Source organism: Suillus paluster (genome assembly GCF_016628075.1).
Source record: "Suillus paluster strain FC165 chromosome Unknown EDB91scaffold_55, whole genome shotgun sequence".
NCBI classification, from domain to species: domain Eukaryota; kingdom Fungi; phylum Basidiomycota; class Agaricomycetes; order Boletales; family Suillaceae; genus Suillus; species Suillus paluster.
This window is the reverse complement of record NW_024537615.1, coordinates 156948-176383: the sequence shown is the minus strand read 5'-3', so window position 1 is coordinate 176383 and position 19436 is coordinate 156948. Positions and strand designations below refer to the sequence as shown.

Sequence of the window (19436 nt, the reverse complement as noted above, 5' to 3'; positions counted from 1 at the left end):
AACCACACGGCGAGGTCCCACCAGAGTTACCACTCACTGCCATCTGGTGATGCCACCGGAGAAACACTCATCTTGTGAGTTTCTCAGATACTACGTACTGCCAATTTTTTCACGCTGAGTTCAAAGATATTCGGTTCACCCACAATCCAGGGTCGCGCCCGGTCACGCAAGCCAAAACTTGAGCGAAGCCTGCCATCGGATGATCGATGGGGATAAATTTGATGTGAGATTCGGGGAATCGGAAGAGTTTGTCCTCATCAGTAACTCCGTAAAACATGTCGAAGTAGAAGTCGAGTAAGCTGGACCGTATTTTCCGTTTTCATCGGCGGGGTAGGAGGACGACGGTCACCCTAGAACAGCCCAGAGCCGATTTACAATCGTTAGCCGCAAAGTGTTGGATGAGCTTTGTGATGATAAGTAGATATCAGTGGAGCGTTGGATTCCAGGCGACAACCAGCTGACGAGGGTCGTGAGTCTAGAAGCACGGGAGAACAAGAGGGAAAAAGCTACGTTGGGATATGAATGTGGGTTAAGGCACTTGTCAGCCAGGATAAGTTATCGGAACCAATGCAATTAGAGCGTTCCCCGAACGAAAGCAGACTCGAAGATTCATATTATAATTCATATCAGAAGAAACGTTTAGAAGAAAGAGATCTGAACAAAAAAAAACGAGACCTTGTGATAATAATGAAGCGCGATCAAGTCTAACCGGTAGGCGACATATAGACGTTCGTTTCAGTTGTAAGTAGAACTTAACTTTCTTTGAAATAGACGCTTCACGTGCACCGAGTCGAGCAGTCCTGAGAAGCCACATTGACCAGATCATCCAGCAAGCAACAAGTACTAGCTTTGCAGTTTTCTTCGTGCGACATGGCATTACCATTGGACCGGGGGCATACCCTTCTACTCAGCAGCTTGGGGAAGTCAAATACCACCAAAACTCCATTGCCGACCATCCAGGCCCTCATCGTCCACTACCTAGCCAATGTTCATCCTTCTCCAACACCTCTGGCTGCCACTATTGTTAGCAGCCCCATCTTCCTTCCGTTTTCGCATTCAAAGTTAGAACTTCTCAGTACATCCTTAAGACATGCAGTACACTCTAAACTACAGGCGCTGAAAGCGGACTCAAGCGGACTATTTTCTCCGAGCTTAGATACTCAGCTCAACGTCTGGTCCCTTGCTATCCTTCAAGGTCTCGAAGGTGGACATGCCATCATACGATTAGCCTGCTGTAGTGGACTCCTTCTTGGCCTTGAGGATATCCTGCAACATTTGCCAGCGAAGAAGCGAGACGTGAAGGGTATAGCCGAAGATGAACTGGTTATGACGTTTGCGGACGTCATTGACCAGTTCTCGACGTCCGATTCATGGGGGAAAGAATTTCATTCTGCTGCTGAATCAGGTGCGTATTTAGAGTATTGGTAACTGCTCTACTAATGCACCTATAGCCGATGCCCTTGCATTGTCACTCATCATAGCTTCTCAGTCCCTTCTCTTGGTGCCCTCCGAGAAATTTACTGCACTCCCCCTTTCAGTGAGTCCGCTCACACGAACAATTCGCTTTTACTAATGTGCCATCAGCACCTACTAAGATTGATTATGCATACCATTGAGGATACGTTTAATGGCGGAAGGTTCCTATCTTCCCTCCAGTCTTCTTTATGTTCTAAGCCAGAATTCGCTATTCACATTCCCGTCAGTAGCCAGCGTATGATATATCTCACTAAACTAACATTCATACAGCCAGACAGTTCAATTTCAGAATCCATCAAGAAATCATTAAATTCAACTGCGATGGCTTACATCGGTTCAATATCGAAGTTGTGCGCTAGAACCGTGTCGCTCTTTGTAGACCATAGGCCAAATGTGGCACTGCCCCTGGTCTCGGAAGCATACCAGAAACTCAACTCTATTACTGCCCACGTTGAAACCGACTGGTTTCCGACTCCACTATCTGGCATTACAGACCAGAACTCGTTGTGTGAGAGCCTCGTTGAAGTAATAGCCGTTCAGCGCTCATCCATACTTAGCACCAGACGCCAGGGATGTTACAGCCGCCATATGGACGACTTTGAAAACACTCCTATTCAGCGTGATTATGATCACAGAAGCAGGTCTCTCTGCTCTTGTCTATATCCCTTCCACCTCCGTGGTTCTACCGTCGACTTCGATGCTTGCGGTAACTGTCCTGCAAACGCTCTCACACTTGTCATTTGTTATCACGCAGTTTGGTGGTGCAGGTCACGGTGCTTTCAATGAGCTAAAGAGGTTATTTTACCTTGCACTCGACGTTCTCGGAAATGATGTAACTGAGAGCGACAAATACGTTCGAGATCTCTGTGTCGTTGAATCGGGTCAGCAGCCACTTCTGGCTCATCCTTTCTATCAAGCGAAAGAGGCCTTTGCGCTTTCAGCAATCGAGCAACTTGTTCCTGTGCTGAGCGAATTGACGATTCAGGAGCTCGTATTTCCTACGTGTCTTCCGTGAGTTTCATCCTTCACACATGTAGTAATCTACCCCTAACACGCGGTAGGCACCTGTCTGACGCTAGTCACCGCGAGACGTTCGAATCCGCGCACAGTGTCGTCCTCGCCATCTTCGCTTCGCATGCGCAGAAGACTAGGGAATCGACTTCGCAACAGGGGAGCGGGTTCACGAAGAAAATCGTGCCATTTTATGCCAACTGTTTAATAGATGTAAATGGTCGCGTGACTATCTCTTGTACAACACTGACCACGTCGATCTATCACAGAATTCAGCGCAGGGCAGACTCAGCTCATTGCAACTTCGGCTAGCCTTTGCTGCTCTCGTTCGGAGTGCAGCATCTGCTGCCGATCTGTCTCTTGCGTGGTTTTGCATCGACTGCCTTCTGACTGCTGTTGCATCCACTTCCGAGCATGACGGCGAGCGTGAACATCGGCTTCACCTTACTCTTATCTCGTGCGTGCCATCGGTACCGCTGGCCTTGCTCCCACGCTTGCTAGATCCCATCCGTTCTGTTATCGAAGCAGCTCACGAGGAACAGAGGAAGACGGAGCTGATTGACGCGCTCTTTGCGGAGATAAAAGAGCGCGTTGGTGACAGAGAGAAGGGATATATGGTGCGATGGTGGGGAGAGCAGCGAATAAAGTGGGCTCATACTGGACCTGGTTGTGAGGAACTCGAAAGGGATCATAATTTGGACGCTGAGGTGACGTTGACAGCACGGGTGTGATATGCTCCCCCGATTACGTGCGCAAAACTGCCCTTCTGTACGCAGGGACTTGCGTTGAGATTACTCGGGTGACAACGGGCTTGGGATGTCGTACATAACATGTACCTCTGGCCTCCGTGTCAAGGCACATGGAATCGAGGGTTGTAATGCGCCAGCATACCACCCATACATTTAGTACCTATGACTCATTCAATTGTTTGCTGTACTGACACACCTCACTTGAAAGTCTATATTGATCCGCCACAAATGATATATAGGCGCCCAATCATCGAAATAGCTCGGCCGCGCGAAGTTATCATGTGAGTTGGCATTTGACGCATGGGGACTCCATAAAGACAAGCATGGGAGTCCACGTTACAGAGCGCACGTCGTCTTTCCTTGTTTTCGCTTATCGTTCTTGGCTTTCGGATTGGTCGATAGAGAATGGCTGAAGTCGTGTCGCCCGCAGGAACCCTCCCTCACATCCCTGACGACCTCACGCTCGCGCAGTTCGTGTTGGATGCGGAGCATGTCAGAAAGCCTGTCCGCAAGAGTGGTGCCTGGATTGTTGACGACCAGAGTGGGAGAAATATTGAACTTGAGGAGGTGAGTGTGCCTGCCAGCAAATACGGGGTAATGCACAGAAGAAGTTGGCGTGTGCACGATATAAACTGTTGTTCCCGTCAATGCTTACCATGGCTGATTGTATATTTCGCAGCTCCGAGTTCGGACGTATGGCCTGGCTAATGCGTTGAGTATCCGCTACAACATCCGTGCGTTCTCTGCATTTTCATGGTACTGACTGCTACATACTGATTATTCCCTCCATACAGAGGAGAACGACGTTGGTAATGACACCACCACAATGCTAACCCCTTGCAAGTACTAATGACTGCCTCATTCTGCCAACCATAGTGTTGATCTACAGCCCAAATCATGTGGGTACGTGAGCCGGCTCCATGACATGCAGCCGTATGTCTGGGTTGATGTATGAATTCGCAGATTACCTTGTGGCTATTTGGGCAGCTCATAGACTGGGTGCTGCCATGTCGTATGCTCATGTTCCTCTAATTTACCTAAAACATTCTGAGACGCACTTACAAGGGGTGCTAACCCGTTATTCACCGTGGACGAACTCGTGTATCAAATCAATACAGTAAAAGCAGCCGTCATCATCACGCATCCGGACTCGCTTAAAGTGGCCTTGTTGTCTGCGCATGCAGCGGGTGTATCCGCAGATCGCGTCATTCTTTTTGATGTTGAGGGTGCTGATGCCGCGCAGAGAGTGACTGTGCAAGGTATGGTTTCGCAGGGTCTTGCGAGTGCTCCACACTTCACGGAACGGAGACTTGCTCCTGGGGAAGGGAGGACTAAGGTAGCCTTTCTGAATTTTTCCAGCGGGACAACTGGTCATCCCAAGGTGAGCGCGTATTTTGCAAGGACATGCATCATGTCGATGTAACTTGCACATGGTATACATCAGGCCGTCGCAATACCCCATTTTGCGCCAATTGCAAATATCATTCAGGTTGCTACGCATCACAAAGTCGGTGAGGACTACGCTGCACAGAGATTTAAACCTGGTGATGTGTGCTGTGCTGGTGCGTGTGTAGCTGTCTTTCCGAAGGGCTCCATTTAATTAACTGCGCAGTGCTTCCTCTATATCGTGAGCCATTACCACCCTTCTAACGTCATTATGTTTTTTTTTTTAAAAAAAAAACCTGCTTTTTCCAGATATCTATGGACTGGTGTTCAATGTCCGAGCTCATTTGACTTTGGTTACTATTTCATTGCTGAATTTCTTGTAGACCCATTATGCATTTTTCTGCGGAGTGCGTCGATACACCCCCAAATCTGCAGCTGCATACTGACTGAAGTACATCTAGATGACGGTTGTCTTGACAGCGAAATTCAACTTTCTAGAGTTCTTGAAGAGTATAATCAGGCACCGTATTACCCATCTTATGTACGTCATGGTTCGGCCTTTTTTGACCTCACCTGAACGATCCCTTTAGGCTGGTCCCCCCACAAATCGTGTTGTTGTGCAAGGTTAGCGAGTCGTAACTCTAGGATGGTCAGGTCACTTACCTATCTGTGTGCTCGTCACTTAGCATCCAGCCGTCAAGGATTACAATTTTAGCCATGTTCGATACGTTACCTCAGGTGCAGCGCCCCTGTCTCGTGAAGTAATGGAGCAGCTCGTTCAGATATTCCCAAACGCCGACATTGGGCAGAGCTACGGTATGTCCATCTCTGGAGCACGCGTATCCACGTTTCATTCCATCGGCCACAGGCACTACCGAATCATCCACTGTCATAACCACTTGTGCACTCGATAAGAAATGTGACTTAAGTGGTGGTGCTGGTCAACTCCTTCCCGGTATCATCGGCCGTGTGGAGAAACCAGATGGCACTCTTGCGGACTTCGACGAACCTGGCGAGCTCGTTGTGAAGACACAGTCGCTGGCGCTTGGTTATGCAAACAACCCTGAAGCGTATGTGATCATCTTCCTTGTTTCAACTGACGTATTCACCCTGATATAATTAGAACGAAGGAAACTTTTGTAAATGGGCGAGTAATTTTCTGTCAATCAGCTGGAGACTAATCGTAACATTCTTCTGTCAGGTGGCTTCGTACGGGCGATGAGGTGAAGATGAACCGCAAGGGTGAAATCGTAGTCCTTGACCGTCTAAAGGTTTCTTGACTTTTAGAACTCTGTCTCGCTTGACTGAGCTGTCCCACAGGAAATGTTGAAGGTCCGCGGATTCCAGGTCGCACCTGCCGAACTCGAAGGGTGCATTCTGAACCACCCCGATGTAACTGATACGTGCGTGGTTGGAATACCAGATGATTATAGCGGCGAATTGCCATTGGCATTCGTCGTTCTCCGCCCTCAGGCCGCAAAACGTATCGGAGAAGACCCGAGCGCCTCGGACGAGATCAAGGCGTCCATTATAAAGGTTAGTGCTTAGAACATCAGGGAACGTGTCGTACTGATGTTTCAACTTTACAGCACGTTGCGGACAATAAAGTTGCCTACAAGAAACTTGCCGGCGGTGTTGAGTTTATTGATGTTATTCCGAAGAACCCAAGCGGTAAACTATTGAGGAGGGTGCTAAGAGCCGAAGCCCGGGAGATGCGGACGAAGCCCAAAGCGAAGCTATGACACGATATTTGCGAGTGCCTTGTACATCACATGTACACCTATGTACCAATATCGACCATCTTGTGTTAATCGGCCGGGTCAGGAGCTCTAATACTCTGTAGATGAATTGTTCCAATGTTGCGGTATCCAGGCCTGAGAGCCAGTACATATGTTGCGGCGGCACGCCACTCCCGCATGACCGTCGTGTGACCGGGGGTTCTGACCGCACTTCCCCGCACTTACGACATTCACGTATCGAAATGTGCGGCCAATGATAATAAGTACGTTACGACCATAATAGTCTGAAAGATGTCAACCAATGATTTCCCGAACTACCCAAAGTCTTTTCAGATTGTGCCCTCTTGTAGTAGATAGTAATGCCTGAGATATTTGGTGAACCGCTTGACACAGTGGTCCCCGACGACTTGACACTCCCCCAGTTCATCCTCGATTCCCATCATCCACGTAGGCCGGTCCGAACCAATACACCGTGGTTAATTGAGGATGAGACTGGGAGGAACATTGGTTTGGACGAGGTGCGTGATATCTATTACCAGTCATGATGCAGTAGCGATTTTGACCCTGGTGCATGTCCATTGTCTGCAACTCGAAGATCCGTGCACGAACCTTCGGATTTGCCAATGGACTTACCTTGCGCTATGGTATTAGTACGTGTTTGACGTGCCTGAGTGGTTTTGTGTTCCTAACTGTGATACGTGCAGAAGAGGATGATGTTGGTAGGTGTTCAATCGACCCGGTTCAGTCACATCCCTTTTTCTGATTGGTCTATAGTCCTTATCTTTAGTCCTAATCACGTTGGTAAGGTTTCCTCTCCATTCCCGCGTCAGCGTTAGTTCACCGTGCCTGTCACAGACTATCCACCCGCAATATGGGCTACGCACCGACTGGGTGGAATTGTTTCGTGAGCACACCCAATGATGATATTTTTACCCTCTGATGCGACCGACCACGTTACAAGCGGCGCAAATCCGGCATATACTACAGAGGAACTTCTATACCAGATCCAGGTTGTGAAAGCAACTCTGATAATTGCGCATCCGTCCTCCTTTCATACGGCTCTCGATGCTGCACGTGCGGCCGGCATACCTTCTGATCGAGTTATTACCTTTGGCGAATCGACTCAGCCTACTGTAGAGAGTATCATTCAGCTTGGACTCAGCAACGAACCTGCATTTGTCGAACGAAGACTCAAGAAGGGCGAGGGAAAGACCAAGGTCGCGTTCCTAAACTTCTCCAGTGGCACAACAGGTAGACCCAAGGTACGCAGTTGACTACACGCACGAAATTGAGCAGATGCATAAAACAATGAATAGGCAGTAGTCATTGCACATTATGCACCTATTGTCAACGTCATACAGATAGCGCAGTATACAAAGGTGACCGAGAATTATGCTCCTTGGGAGGAGCAACGGTTCAGACCAGGTGACATAGCTGCTGGAGGTATGCGTTTGTCCGGGCAGTCTTGAGGTTACATCTGATTTACTATTACTCAGTGCTCCCCTTCTTCCGTACGTCTGTTCCTTGCATGTCTTGTGTGTTGTCGAAAACATGCATTGGGCAGATATCTATGGTCTTGTATTCTCCGTGAGCACAAGCTTCCTATAGGTGTCTTTAGAATCGGACATTGATCCCTGAAGTAGATTTGCGCGGCGGCGTTTTTCGGAGTAAGTCCATCATGTCGTGTCATCTCGAGGGTTAACGCCAGGGCTATTCTATAGATGTCGATGGTAGTCATTCCAAAATTCAGCTTCACAGATTTCTTGAAGAGCATAGAGAGGCACCGTATCACTCACCTGACGTGAGAATCAGTCTTCTCGCCGTTGAAAAATACGTTTGTTGTTAACATATCGATTACCCAGACTTGTTCCGCCTCAAATCGTACTGCTTTGCAAGGTCAGTAAATGGACGGGTAGTTGATTCCTGCACGCTGACAAATATAATTCCAGCATCCAGCAGTCAAGGACTATGACCTGAGTGGCATTCGATTCTTGATCTCCGGCGCTGCACCTCTTTCAGCTGAATTGGTTAACCAGCTCATGAAAAGTAATCCCCAACGCACAGATCGGTCAAGGTTATGGTAGGTTTGCTAATTCTTGCTCCCTTGACACTTAATTTCGTTGCACCTGCAATCCAGGGCTGACCGAATCATCTACGTCAATTACAATGTATTCGGTGGATCAGAAAATAGGTGTCCCAGGTAGCGCTGGACAGTTACTTCCAGGTGTAGTTGCCCGAGTAGTCAAGCATGATGGTTCTCTGGCTGGCTTCAATGAGCCAGGTGAATTGAGAGTCAAGGCACCTTCCTTGGCGCTGGGATACTGGAATGACGAAAAGGCAACAAATGAGACATTTGTCGATGGATGGCTTTGCACTGGAGACGAGGTCATCATACGTGAAGACAAGGAAGTGTTCATCGTTGATCGATTAAAGGTATTCTTCTCCAAGCACCTGTTGCAGTAGCTGATCTATTTGTCAGGAAATTATGAAAGTCAAAGGATTCCAAGTAGCTCCTGCCGAGCTAGAGGGATGTATTCTAGATCACCCTGACGTCGCAGATGCGTGTGTCGTGCCCGTACCTGACTGACTACAGCGGCGAGGTTCCATTGGCGTTCGTCGTGCTTCATGCATTCACTGCGAAGCGTGTGGTGAAAGACCCTCGCGAAGCAGACAAAGTAAAGGCTTCTATAATGAAGGTTCGGCTATTTTCAAAGTGATGGCAGCCAGGCTGACGTCGTCGTTCAGCACGTCGCAGACAACAAGGTCGCGTACAAGCGTCTAGCGGGGGGCGTAGAATTTATAGACGTGATACCAAAGAATCCAAGTGGAAAGCTACTAAGACGGGTGCTTCGTGACCAGGCCCGGCAATTGAGGGCAGAAGAGCTCAAGGCGAAGCTGTGATATGTTTGATTCTGTAATGGCAATCTATGATAAATGAATATCATTGCGCACCCAATGCCGAAAAGAATGAATCAACAGCATGATAACAGCCACAGATGAAAACGACAGGAGGAAAATACGCACCTCTCATGAACATGTCATGCTGCTCGAACCTATTGGAGGTCGCGAGGAGCGAGAGGGTAATGAGGCCAAGCGGGTGGCGGACGAAGTAACGAAATGTTGGGTGAGACGCGGGCACAGATGTTAGATCTAAGTAAAGGTGTCCGAGGAGCCGAAGGAGAAATAAGCGGCGCGACCATGTCTTGAACCAAAGGACATTCAGTAGTACATATACGTATGATCATTACATGCGACATCACACTTGTCGGCGTACGTTGATCGACTTCCCAGACTAAACTAATACCTCTGACGTTCTGTTGTATTTATCTGCGAGATAGTAGTTTGTCGGGAGCTGTTGCTGCCCATGTTTGTCTTTTTTCACGAGCGGATTTAAGATAGTAGAATTTCCACCCACCGTGTACAAATTTGAAATACTGAACTGCGAACCAAGTCAGTGCGCTGGCTCCCCCTTAGCACCCGTTTCAAGTTGGACACTCAAGTACTCACCGGAACCGAGCTTGCCGTGACGATACGGTTCCTAGCAGTTCCTGGCCCAACCGCTTGAATATCCTCCCGGACACGTTGTTCGTAAGTACAGTTTCAACATCCCGTAACATAAATCGCCATCCCGCGCTCAGTTTCCTTCTCTCTCTACAACGTTCCCACTTCCGAGCCTCCATTCATGCCTGAAATTTATGGTCCGAGTCTGGAGACGTCTGTTCCAGACGACCTTACTTTACCCCAGTTTTTCTCGACTCGTCTCATTCATTGAGGCCCATTCGACCGAGCCATGTGCCATGGTTCATCGAGGACGCCAGTGGACGAGGGGTGGGATATGAAGAGGTGAGTTGTGGTACTACTGCGATATCCTCGCTGGGTATGTGACGTCACCAACACTTTACATCCAAGATCCGGGCAAGGACTTATGGGCTTGCCAATGGCCTGAGTCTGCGGTTTCGTGTCAGTAAGTCGTGGTAGAAGTCCTAAACGTATCCGCTTATCTTGACGATCCCGGTTTAGAGGAGGATGATTCGGGTACGTGTGTGCAATGTTTAGGCGCCCATATAGAACTTCGAAACTCATTGGCTTTGCCTCAGTGGTCATCTTCAGGCCCAAACCACATTGGTATGGTCATTATTCGAGTGTCAGTAACTTCTAGTCATACTCACTAATCATGGTAGATTATGCGGTCGCCATATGGGCAACGCATCGACTAGGTGGTATCGTGTCGTATGTTATGCACACTATGATATTTTCGAACCTATCTAATCATCGTCGGGCTTCTATCACAGATGCGCAAACCCAGCTAATAATATCCACGACTTGCAGTATCAACTTAAGGTGGTTCATGCGTCTGTGATCATCGCGCATTCCTCTTCTTTGGACACTGCGTTGGCTGCTGCTCGGGCTGCCGGTTTGCCATCCGATCACGTTATCACGTTGGATGAGTCAAATCAGATAACGGTAGATACTCTGATTCAGCAAGGGCTGCGGAGCGAGCCAAATTTCATTGAGCGAAGGCTGCGGAAGGGAGAGGCGAAAACGAAAGTCGCATTCCTCAGTTTTTCGAGTGGCACAACAGGAAAACCGAAGGTGTGACAAGCTTTAGACTGGGAGGGACTGAAGGGAATCTCATACCTGTGGTCGCGACAGGCCGTCGCAATATCACACTTTGGTCCTATCATGAACGTGATTCAGATGGCCGAGTCGCAGAAGGTTAACAAGAACTATGCCCCTTGGGAAGAACAGAGGTTTCGACCAGGGGATATAGCCGCCGGAGGTATGTTTTTATAGGGGTAATCACACGTCGCTGACTGTCTTTTGTAAAGTGCTACCCTTCTTCCGTATGTAGGCTCTCTTCATTGCCTATCGTCCAACAAACTGAAATGTGCAACGCTACAAGATATTTATGGACTGGTACTAGGAGTACGTCTGATCTCAACAACTCGTTCTTTGATTGTCATGCTTAAACACGATTACCTTAGCTTCACTTCATGCCATTTTGCGGCGTAAGGTTCTGTTGATTCCTCCCCATGTATCTTGTCTCAACCCCACGCAGATCTCAGTTGTGGTAATACCCAAGTTCCACTTTACGGACTTCCTAGAGAGTATTGTGAGACATCGCATAACGCATCTTAAGTGAGTCGTCACCATTCCCAGACCCAGCCATAGGAATCCTGACTTGTACAAAGATTGGTACCGCCTCAGATCGTGTTGTTTTGCAAGGTCAGCACCAACCTTTCTGCTAATCAACCGATCGGTCTGATACTTCTAGCAGCACCCTGCTGTGAAGAACTACAACCTCGATGGTGTCAGGTGGCTGATTTGTGGAGCTGCTCCTCTCTCCGCCTCTCTTGTTGACCAGCTGGTGAAGATTCTGCCGAATGCGCAGATAGGTCAAGGTTATGGTAGGACTACTTTCTGACCCTCACCACCTCTTTGTCATCATTTTCCAGGCATGACGGAGTCGACAGCCACTACCACAATGTTTTCCGTGGACAGTAAACTTGGCGTTCCCGGCAGTGCCGGACGCCTGGTGCCTGGTGTCGTTGCCAGGGTCGTCAAAGATGATGGAACCCTAGCGGGATTCAACGAACCTGGAGAGCTTCAGGTGAAGACTCCGTCTGCAGCGCTGGGATATCTGAACAATGATGAAGCGTAAGTAATCGTCCATGTCATAGGCTGGTGTTGAGCTTAGCTACCGCCGAATAGGACAAAGGAGACCTTCGTTAATGGCTGGCTGCACACTGGCGACAAAGTCATTATAAGCGAGGACCATGAAGTTTTCATCGTGGATCGGCTGAAGGTGCGTCATGCGCCTGTCCTATATCGAGTTCGGCATCTTTAACGTTTCCGGCAGGAAATCATGAAAGTCAAAGGGTTCCAAGTCGCTCCTGCAGAGTTGGAGGGCTGTCTTCTTGATCATCCTGATGTTGCGGACACATGCGTGACGTCAATTCTCGATAGCTACAGCGGGGAGCTTCCGGTGGCATTCGTCGTACTTCGTCCTAACGCAGCCAAGAGAGTCGCCTCGGATCCTACTGAAGCCGAAAGGGTCAAAACATCCATTAAAAAGGTTAGCTCGTACTTATTGTCGTATGATTCAGTCCTGACCGTTTTTCACAAAGCACGTGGCAGATAACAAGGTCGCATATAAACACCTTACTGGGGGGGTGGAATTTATAGACGTAATTCCAAAAAACCCGAGTGGGAAGCTGCTGCGTCGCGTGCTGCGCGATCGGGCGCGTGACTTGGTACGGCCGAGATCGAAGCTGTGAATGGATGGATTGCTATGCCACAATATGCATCTAATGGGCGCATTTGTGGACCTTTGCGGACTTTGTTGGGGTTATACTATGTTGTTCTTCACACTTCACGCGCCTGTTTACCTCGCCATGAGGATGCGCGGCATGTTGATTTCGAATTCAATGCAGAGGCTCGTGACCAGCTGGCTTATTGTACCGCCACAGCATCTGGTGATTTCTGGTATGCATGTGAAATTGTAAATTGATATTCACCTTCAAGAAGCAAGGTACGCCAGATTAGGTTCAAGCCCATAGGTAGGTATTATGATATATCGACCACCTCGGCGAATGAACAGTGCAGCAGTTTGCAATACTGTATCATCGCACTCGCAGATCATAGTTAGTACTGGAGTCGAGTAAAGCTTATCTGTAAAAGTCTGACCGCCTGACATCGCCTAATTTACGGACAGAATCAGTGAACCGTAAGAGACCGTAAGACTCAGCAAGACGATGTCGGACCAGGAACAACTTGAACACAAATGATCCGGGTCACAATTATGTAATTCTGGGTTGATTCCAGAGCGAGCCATTTAAGAAAAAGAAAATTGCCCGAATCAGACAAAATTGTAGTGCGTTACGACTCATCTGGGGCCTCCACAGATTGGCAGATTTACAGAGAAGTGCGAGAGAAACCGTTTGACCAGGCTCTACAGTACCCCTCGTACCTCTTCAGATGCGCATGCATGCGGTGTGGTGTGTTATGCCTAATCACTGCAAAAGCCACACGACATCAATTCAAATCCAACACAACCCTTATTATCCCTTCCGGTGCAATCGGCATCCCACAAAAGTCGGCAGTCACGCTTTTTCGCAGGGTTTTGTGTGACTGCCTGTGAGTCAGTGACCAATTGTAACAAAAGTGTCACGTTTTCCCGCCAAAATGTGTGACCTGCCGACTTCTGTGGGGTGCCGATTGCACCGGAAGGGATAGTATCCCTCAACGTTGCAACGTACGGTTAACCTAGCATAATCGATAAGGTTTGGCCATGACACAACAGGGTTTGAATGTCTATCCTAAGGTCCCGAGTCTGTCCTAACTTAAGTGCCCTCAGGGACTGCCCTCAAACAGCCTGAAACCTCCTGAAACCTCTGCTTGGGTACGGGCCTGCCGTTTGACAGGTATCAGCGCGGTTATTTGGTTAAGGCTAAGGCTAAGGCATGAGGCGTAAGGATTAACCAGGATTAACCCCGAATCATGCCCGTAAGGTTTTACAGACCTTGGCCGAATAGCCGCGCTGGATTTGGAAAGTAGTTGTCAAACGGTTGGCCACCGTCACTTCACCGTCTCGCACTTGTCTGTAAATCTGTCAATCTATGGAAGGGTAGCTACCTGTAGCTACCCCTCGGTCCATTGTCTTGCTGAGTCTTACGGTTTACAGATTCTGTCGTAGATTAGCCGATGTCGAGCGGCCAAACTTTTACAGACAACTTGTTTGTGTAAATTCTTACGGGAAGTCACTCAGTGTGAGCATTGAGAATGCTGTGAGCAAGGTTATCAGATATCGCCGGCGACTGTGCCTAGCAATGAATGGTTCTCATGTCACATGCAAATGATCCCTACACTGATGTTAAATTTTCGACAGGTACGCTCGTGTGTTCAGATTGCTTCTTGACAATCCGACCTTCGCTGACCTCGTTGTCCTTATCATGTGGCTGCAGGATATATAGTCATTCCTACTGGCCGAATGAGTTCAACTTCAGTCAACATTAAAATGTCTTCCTCAACGCAGGACTTCCTACACATCGACGTCGGGAACACGCTGGGGGCACTTTTTATTGGGGTCACCCTTGCAGCAGTGTCAGTAAACATTAGCTCACAAAGCTCAGCGCTTCACTGACTTCTGTCGTCCTAACATACCTATTTCCCCGAATAGCCTCTTTGGTCTGAGTAATGTGCAAGCTTTCATCTACTTACAGGCGTGCAGGGGGTTATCATTCCATAAGTTGGCTGTACGTCCATACTTCCTTTTTGTCAGTTCAGCTTTTGATGCTACGTTAGGTCATCTGGCTTTGGTATGTGTCCCTTCAAGTTGCCATCATCGAGTGCGTCCAGATTACGTCATCCCCTAGTATACTTGATGCTCTGCACCTGGCCTTGATCGTCCATTCCGTCTATTTTTATTTGGTGACCAACTACGCGAATATCAGTGCGCTCACAGAACTTGTATGGAGCTTCAAAGTGGGTTCCTACCTTTGAGATCCGTGTAGCGTCTACTATGATACTGATGGGCTCATTCAGCTTCAGTTAGTCATCGATGTAAGTTGTATTTCCTGCGCTTTGTAATCCGCCCCACACATGCACCACAGGTTGTACTCATCTACAGTGTACAAGCGTAAGTCCGTGCTGTATACAACTTGAAGATCCAACTAATGCTTGATTGATTCGCAGTATGTATGCTTATCGCATATGGATATGTATGTGCTCCCCTAATAATGGATTTCCACAACTGATGCAATGAACCTAGTCAGCAAGGGCCGATCAAAAATTCTCCCTATCATAGTGGTGGGTTTGAAACAAAATAACGGCATTCGATTCTGATGATCCAATATTAGTGGATAATCGTGGTACTGGTTTCAGGTGGGTCTGTCGCCTGGAAACCCACTTTGCTCAATTTTAAAAATTCCTTCAGGTCCTGCCATTGGTAAGGGTTCAGTGGTACTCTTGTTGTTGATTCATCATTTTCACCTCACGGTAGTCACTGCTTGGAGCATGTGAGTGATAGCATACTCTATGGTTTTACGAGGTGTGCTAATAGTGAGTAGATATCGGTGCCATGTGTTCACGGATTTGATTAAAATCGAGTGGGTGACATTTATGGCTTTCGGAACGACTACTTTCCTCGATCTCGTTGTTGCATCATCGCTATGCTATCTCCTCGCTACCTCCCGTACCGGGTTCTCTAGGCAAGCAGTGGTTCTTTCCCTGTCAGGATCTGACACACTAACGTGGAGCACTTAGCACCGACTCATTCGTAAAAAAGCTCATGGGCTACACCATCAATACTGGCTGCCTGACGAGGTACTCCTCCTTCCAGACTATGTCATAATTGACTCATATTTCGTGCAGTATAGTTTCAATCACAGTTATGGTTACAGTGAGGTCATAATGATTGTAGTCCGTGCTGTCTCTGAGGATCGCCTGCAGTGCGCAATTATGCCGCGCAACTTCATCTTTCTCAGTGTTGAATTTTTAGTGACCAAATGTATGACCAAAGCATTCTCTGAAAAACCGTGCTGACCATTGATCCCTTTTCAAGTATATGTCAACTCGTACCTCGCGCTCCTGAACGCGCGATACTACTTGGGGGTTGGCGCAGACACTAGTATTGATTGTTCTGGATTCCATATGCCCCACAGCGTGTACAGCCCGGAGCTGCACAGGGGGGCATCGCAAGATGGGGAACTCCAGGCATCTCAAAAGAACATGTTTCAATATACCCACGATGAAGTAGTGCATCCTACTCGATCTGTCAAGGTTAGTAGTTGTGTTACTAGTGATGAGGGCTGGATGACAAGCTTTAGCCACAGCAGCCGATTGAGGAGGCGGTGGAGATGAATTCTTTTTCGTCAGCGTGATGTCCAGTGCTAGATTACAGCTCTCGAGAGCACTGACGCGGTGAATATCATTTCTATGACATTTTGCTGTTACATAGAACACACGTATGCCAGTGCATTGTACAAAACATAATGCGGTGTTCATGATCGCAGTCCTGATGTACTAGTGTGAGTTGTGGCTAAAAAAAATCTTTCTCCTCGCTTTCTCCTGTTCAATCTGTCTCACTGCCTGACTTCATTTCGGTTGTTCTGCATGTGAGGAGGCTATCCTCTCAGACTCGAGAAGATCAAGATGGTACATTGCCGTTGTCAAGGGTGTCACAATGTTTCATTCTTGTTCTACTGTGTGGGTGGTAGATCTGTTTAATTGACGAAATTTACATAAGTTGAGAGATCATGTGGCGAGCACGCCTCGCACGAAGAAAGGTTTCAGATTGATCGAGAGATAGAATGTTCGAGGCCCGGTAACTTGTCGTTTCCGTGGCCGCACGATAAGTTTTCTTTATATTCGTTATTTCCTTAATCACAGGCTTCGTACTTATCAACAATATTTAAAGATCGTGTTTATGTACTTAGCCCTCAGAACTTCTCCCAATTACAACTAGGCTGGTATCTGGTTAACATTGCGCGAGATTGTGTTCTACCTTGTGCCGTCATCTAAAGTCTTAAAGAAACTTCTACTTGCCGTCACATATTTTTTAACCTTCTCCAAGCCTTTCCTCTTTTCTCTCAAACACTCCTAGTCACTCAGTTAACTGGTCTGGCCCACCACGTTCATCGACAGTGACAAACCCCAAACCTGAAATCAACAAACCATGTCAAAAATCCCCCGTTACAACCTTCGCTCGCGCACACGCGCTAGAGCTAGTTCGTTGTCAACTCCCGCTCGTGTTAAGAACTTCAAAGTAGGTGATTTCTTCGGAGACCTTGCTAATGAAGCGTTGTCTAGTGCTCACACTCCGGCGGAGGGCCCCGGTCTCAAGGCTGCGCTGCCCGACTCTGTAGAGTCCCCTCTAACCTCGGTGGGGCGGCCATCGGAGGCCGAAAACCGTAGTTCGTCCGCAGCAGGACCCGTCCGCTCGTACAGCGACGTGGTCCGTGCGAGTAGTCCTGTCATTGACTTCAAAGTTGAGCAGGAGAGTAACATAGCCCTAGATGCGATAACGAGTGTCGAGATCGACAATAATGTTAACACTCTCGCTGAGAGAACGACCGAGCCCATCACCTTTAGAACCGCCAATGAACATAGCGAGTTCACTAGTGAGAGTGAGGATGGTGACGACCGTCCATGGGTCACAGTCGGCAACAGAAGCCGCCGAGGCAGAAGCCAGGCCAAGAAACCTGATGAGCTCTCAAATGAGCGAAATGAGATGGTAAAACCTACCAATGATAAACTTATCAGTGCCGACCGCTCTACGCTAAACGAGCGCGAAGGAAGCGTTGATCAGCGAAAAATCACCCACTCTATGACCGAAGACGGGTCAAGAGGTGAAGGTCCGTCTAAAGGAAAGGGCGTGGACCCAAGGAACTGGGGCGCCCTGGAGAACGACGAGGAAATAGACATCGAGGGGCAACGAGCAGCCCTCGAGTTGTATAAAGCTGCCAGGACCCTAGCAGATGAGATCACCTCCCCATGGGAGGAATCGAACGAAAATGTACCGAAGGAGAAACTCAGAGACTCCCCAAGGACGGAAGACAGTTTCGATCAGGCAATTAGAGTCAGAGAGAAAAGAACAATCGACCTGGCAGTAAAAGAGGCGGAAAAACGCCTGCGGAAAGAGTACGATCAGAAACTGAAGGAAGTGCTGTTGGGAGCCCAAAAACCCGAAAGCAAAACTCACCTTCATGACCCCTCTGATAAAAGAAAAAACCCAATAAACGAGCTGGTTGGAAGGGTGGTAAACCCGGAGACCAGCAGACGAGAGCAACGCCGAACACCCCAGGCCATGGAGCCAGTACATCAGGTAGCGCCCAAGTCATACATTGGGCAGGTGTTAGGACGTATAGGTCAGGGAGACAATGATTCTTCAGACCCTGAATCGAGCTCCTCCTCGAACAGCTCCTCAAGCTTGAGCGACGAGACAAACTCTGTTAGCTCAAGCAATGAAGCTCTCAAAAGGGGGAACGAAAAGCTAAAGAAGCGTCCGAAAAAGAGGAGAAACAAGACTACCTTGAAACCCATAGCTCCTACAATGTACGACGGAGCAGTCGACTCCCGCGCGTTCCATCGGTTTATCACCAAGGGAACCGCATATGTGAAGGACGGGAAAGTCCAATCCAAGAAGCGGGTATTCGTGTTATCGCACTACCTAAAGGGCAAAGCCCATGAGTTTTACATCCGGGAAATTTCTGGAGACCCTTACCGCTGGAGACTCCGCAAGTTCTTTACCGAAATGTTCAACTACTGCTTTCCCATCAACTTTAGGACAAAGCAGCGTGAAAAGTTGAAACGGTGTTTCCAGAATGATAAGTCCGTACGGGACTACGTGTATGAGCTCAATGAGCTATGGAACATGATTGGCGATGTAGATGACCGGGATAGAGTATCTCAGTTATGGACCGGTCTATCAGCCGAAATCCAAAGGGAACTTTGGAAAAAGGAACTGAACCCGGAGGTATCAACCTTCAAGGAAGTTCAGGCTGCAGCCGAAATAATTGAGATAGCTCATTCCGTACCAATGGGGAGGGAAAAGCGACCCGCCCAAAAAGACAAAACTGCTGCTGTCGAAGTTTCAAGTGCGACGACTTTGGGCAGAGCACCCAGAATAAAGGGAGCTGACTCACCTTACCGAAGAGGCAGAGACAGGCGCCCTAATCCCAACAATAAATCTAAGGGACAGAAGCCGCGTCAGGGTGGTAGTATGCCCAAAAGCATGGGGAGAGCCCCCCAAGGGAGCGGTATCAGTCCGGAGGAACGCGAGCGGCGCAGAGCAGAGGGCCGCTGCTTCGTCTGTGGGGAATTAGGGCACGTCTCGCGGCAGTGTCCACGGAACACTCACATCAAATCAGACCATCCGGGGAAACCACCTGGAATACCCAGTTTCGGGATACACGTTGGGCCCAGTGACGAAGAGCGCATGCGGCAACTAACTGAGGTGTCAGAACCCCTGGACAGTCTATTCACAGGGTCCGTCGGACTGTTCATGGAGGGGCCATTTGAAGAAGCCCCCACGATCACGGAAAGAGAGGAATCTAACATACGATTCAGGGATCCC

The 19436-nt window shown here is 48.5% G+C and overlaps 6 protein-coding genes across 6 annotated transcripts; 5 read left to right on the top strand and 1 right to left on the bottom strand.

Moving 5' to 3' along the window:
• Nucleotides 1-715: 715 nt before the first annotated feature.
• On the top strand, nucleotides 716-3517 carry EDB91DRAFT_1150240 (uncharacterized protein). Its single transcript, XM_041319391.1, has 7 exons — nucleotides 716-1405; nucleotides 1452-1537; nucleotides 1585-1698; nucleotides 1747-1984; nucleotides 2034-2487; nucleotides 2538-2700; nucleotides 2757-3517. The coding sequence occupies exons 1-7, from the start codon at nucleotides 871-873 to the stop codon at nucleotides 3216-3218; spliced, it is 2052 nt and encodes a 683-aa protein (XP_041174172.1). The 5' UTR covers nucleotides 716-870; the 3' UTR covers nucleotides 3219-3517.
• On the top strand, nucleotides 3431-6477 carry EDB91DRAFT_653561 (uncharacterized protein). Its single transcript, XM_041327998.1, has 18 exons — nucleotides 3431-3803; nucleotides 3916-3970; nucleotides 4031-4045; nucleotides 4113-4139; nucleotides 4200-4248; nucleotides 4302-4617; nucleotides 4681-4798; nucleotides 4849-4863; nucleotides 4932-4954; nucleotides 5006-5029; nucleotides 5084-5163; nucleotides 5213-5246; nucleotides 5309-5438; nucleotides 5491-5692; nucleotides 5746-5769; nucleotides 5824-5893; nucleotides 5943-6158; nucleotides 6212-6477. The coding sequence occupies exons 1-18, from the start codon at nucleotides 3642-3644 to the stop codon at nucleotides 6362-6364; spliced, it is 1713 nt and encodes a 570-aa protein (XP_041174171.1). The 5' UTR covers nucleotides 3431-3641; the 3' UTR covers nucleotides 6365-6477.
• A 128-nt stretch (nucleotides 6478-6605) lies between these two features.
• EDB91DRAFT_1150224 (uncharacterized protein) lies at nucleotides 6606-9318 on the top strand. Its single transcript, XM_041319390.1, has 15 exons — nucleotides 6606-6879; nucleotides 6957-7011; nucleotides 7136-7162; nucleotides 7217-7265; nucleotides 7323-7623; nucleotides 7678-7804; nucleotides 7926-7948; nucleotides 8083-8162; nucleotides 8258-8261; nucleotides 8311-8388; nucleotides 8426-8441; nucleotides 8499-8794; nucleotides 8841-8936; nucleotides 8962-9057; nucleotides 9107-9318. The coding sequence occupies exons 1-15, from the start codon at nucleotides 6721-6723 to the stop codon at nucleotides 9260-9262; spliced, it is 1563 nt and encodes a 520-aa protein (XP_041174170.1). The 5' UTR covers nucleotides 6606-6720; the 3' UTR covers nucleotides 9263-9318.
• Nucleotides 9319-10535: 1217 nt separating this feature from the next.
• EDB91DRAFT_1301160 (uncharacterized protein) lies at nucleotides 10536-12879 on the top strand (the record flags this gene model as incomplete). Its single annotated transcript, XM_041324984.1, has 13 exons — nucleotides 10536-10591; nucleotides 10654-10954; nucleotides 11015-11141; nucleotides 11191-11205; nucleotides 11265-11287; nucleotides 11347-11370; nucleotides 11421-11500; nucleotides 11554-11587; nucleotides 11640-11769; nucleotides 11818-12019; nucleotides 12074-12167; nucleotides 12222-12437; nucleotides 12490-12879. The coding sequence occupies 13 exons, from the start codon at nucleotides 10536-10538 to the stop codon at nucleotides 12637-12639; spliced, it is 1452 nt and encodes a 483-aa protein (XP_041174169.1). The 3' UTR covers nucleotides 12640-12879.
• A 974-nt stretch (nucleotides 12880-13853) lies between these two features.
• On the top strand, nucleotides 13854-16242 carry EDB91DRAFT_1338205 (uncharacterized protein; the record flags this gene model as incomplete). The annotated part of the gene is made up of 18 exons (XM_041325614.1): nucleotides 13854-13988; nucleotides 14046-14249; nucleotides 14326-14464; nucleotides 14541-14616; nucleotides 14666-14679; nucleotides 14737-14845; nucleotides 14906-14923; nucleotides 14974-14999; nucleotides 15056-15081; nucleotides 15132-15169; nucleotides 15220-15244; nucleotides 15297-15378; nucleotides 15430-15570; nucleotides 15626-15685; nucleotides 15734-15761; nucleotides 15812-15869; nucleotides 15924-16141; nucleotides 16189-16242. The coding sequence occupies exons 2-18, from the start codon at nucleotides 14195-14197 to the stop codon at nucleotides 16240-16242; spliced, it is 1167 nt and encodes a 388-aa protein (XP_041174168.1). The 5' UTR covers nucleotides 13854-13988; nucleotides 14046-14194.
• A 587-nt stretch (nucleotides 16243-16829) lies between these two features.
• Nucleotides 16830-17543, bottom strand: EDB91DRAFT_1150193 (uncharacterized protein). Its single transcript, XM_041319389.1, has one exon. The coding sequence runs from the start codon at nucleotides 17441-17443 to the stop codon at nucleotides 17174-17176; it is 270 nt and encodes an 89-aa protein (XP_041174167.1). The 5' UTR covers nucleotides 17444-17543; the 3' UTR covers nucleotides 16830-17173.
• Between the last annotated feature and the right edge of the window lie 1893 nt (nucleotides 17544-19436).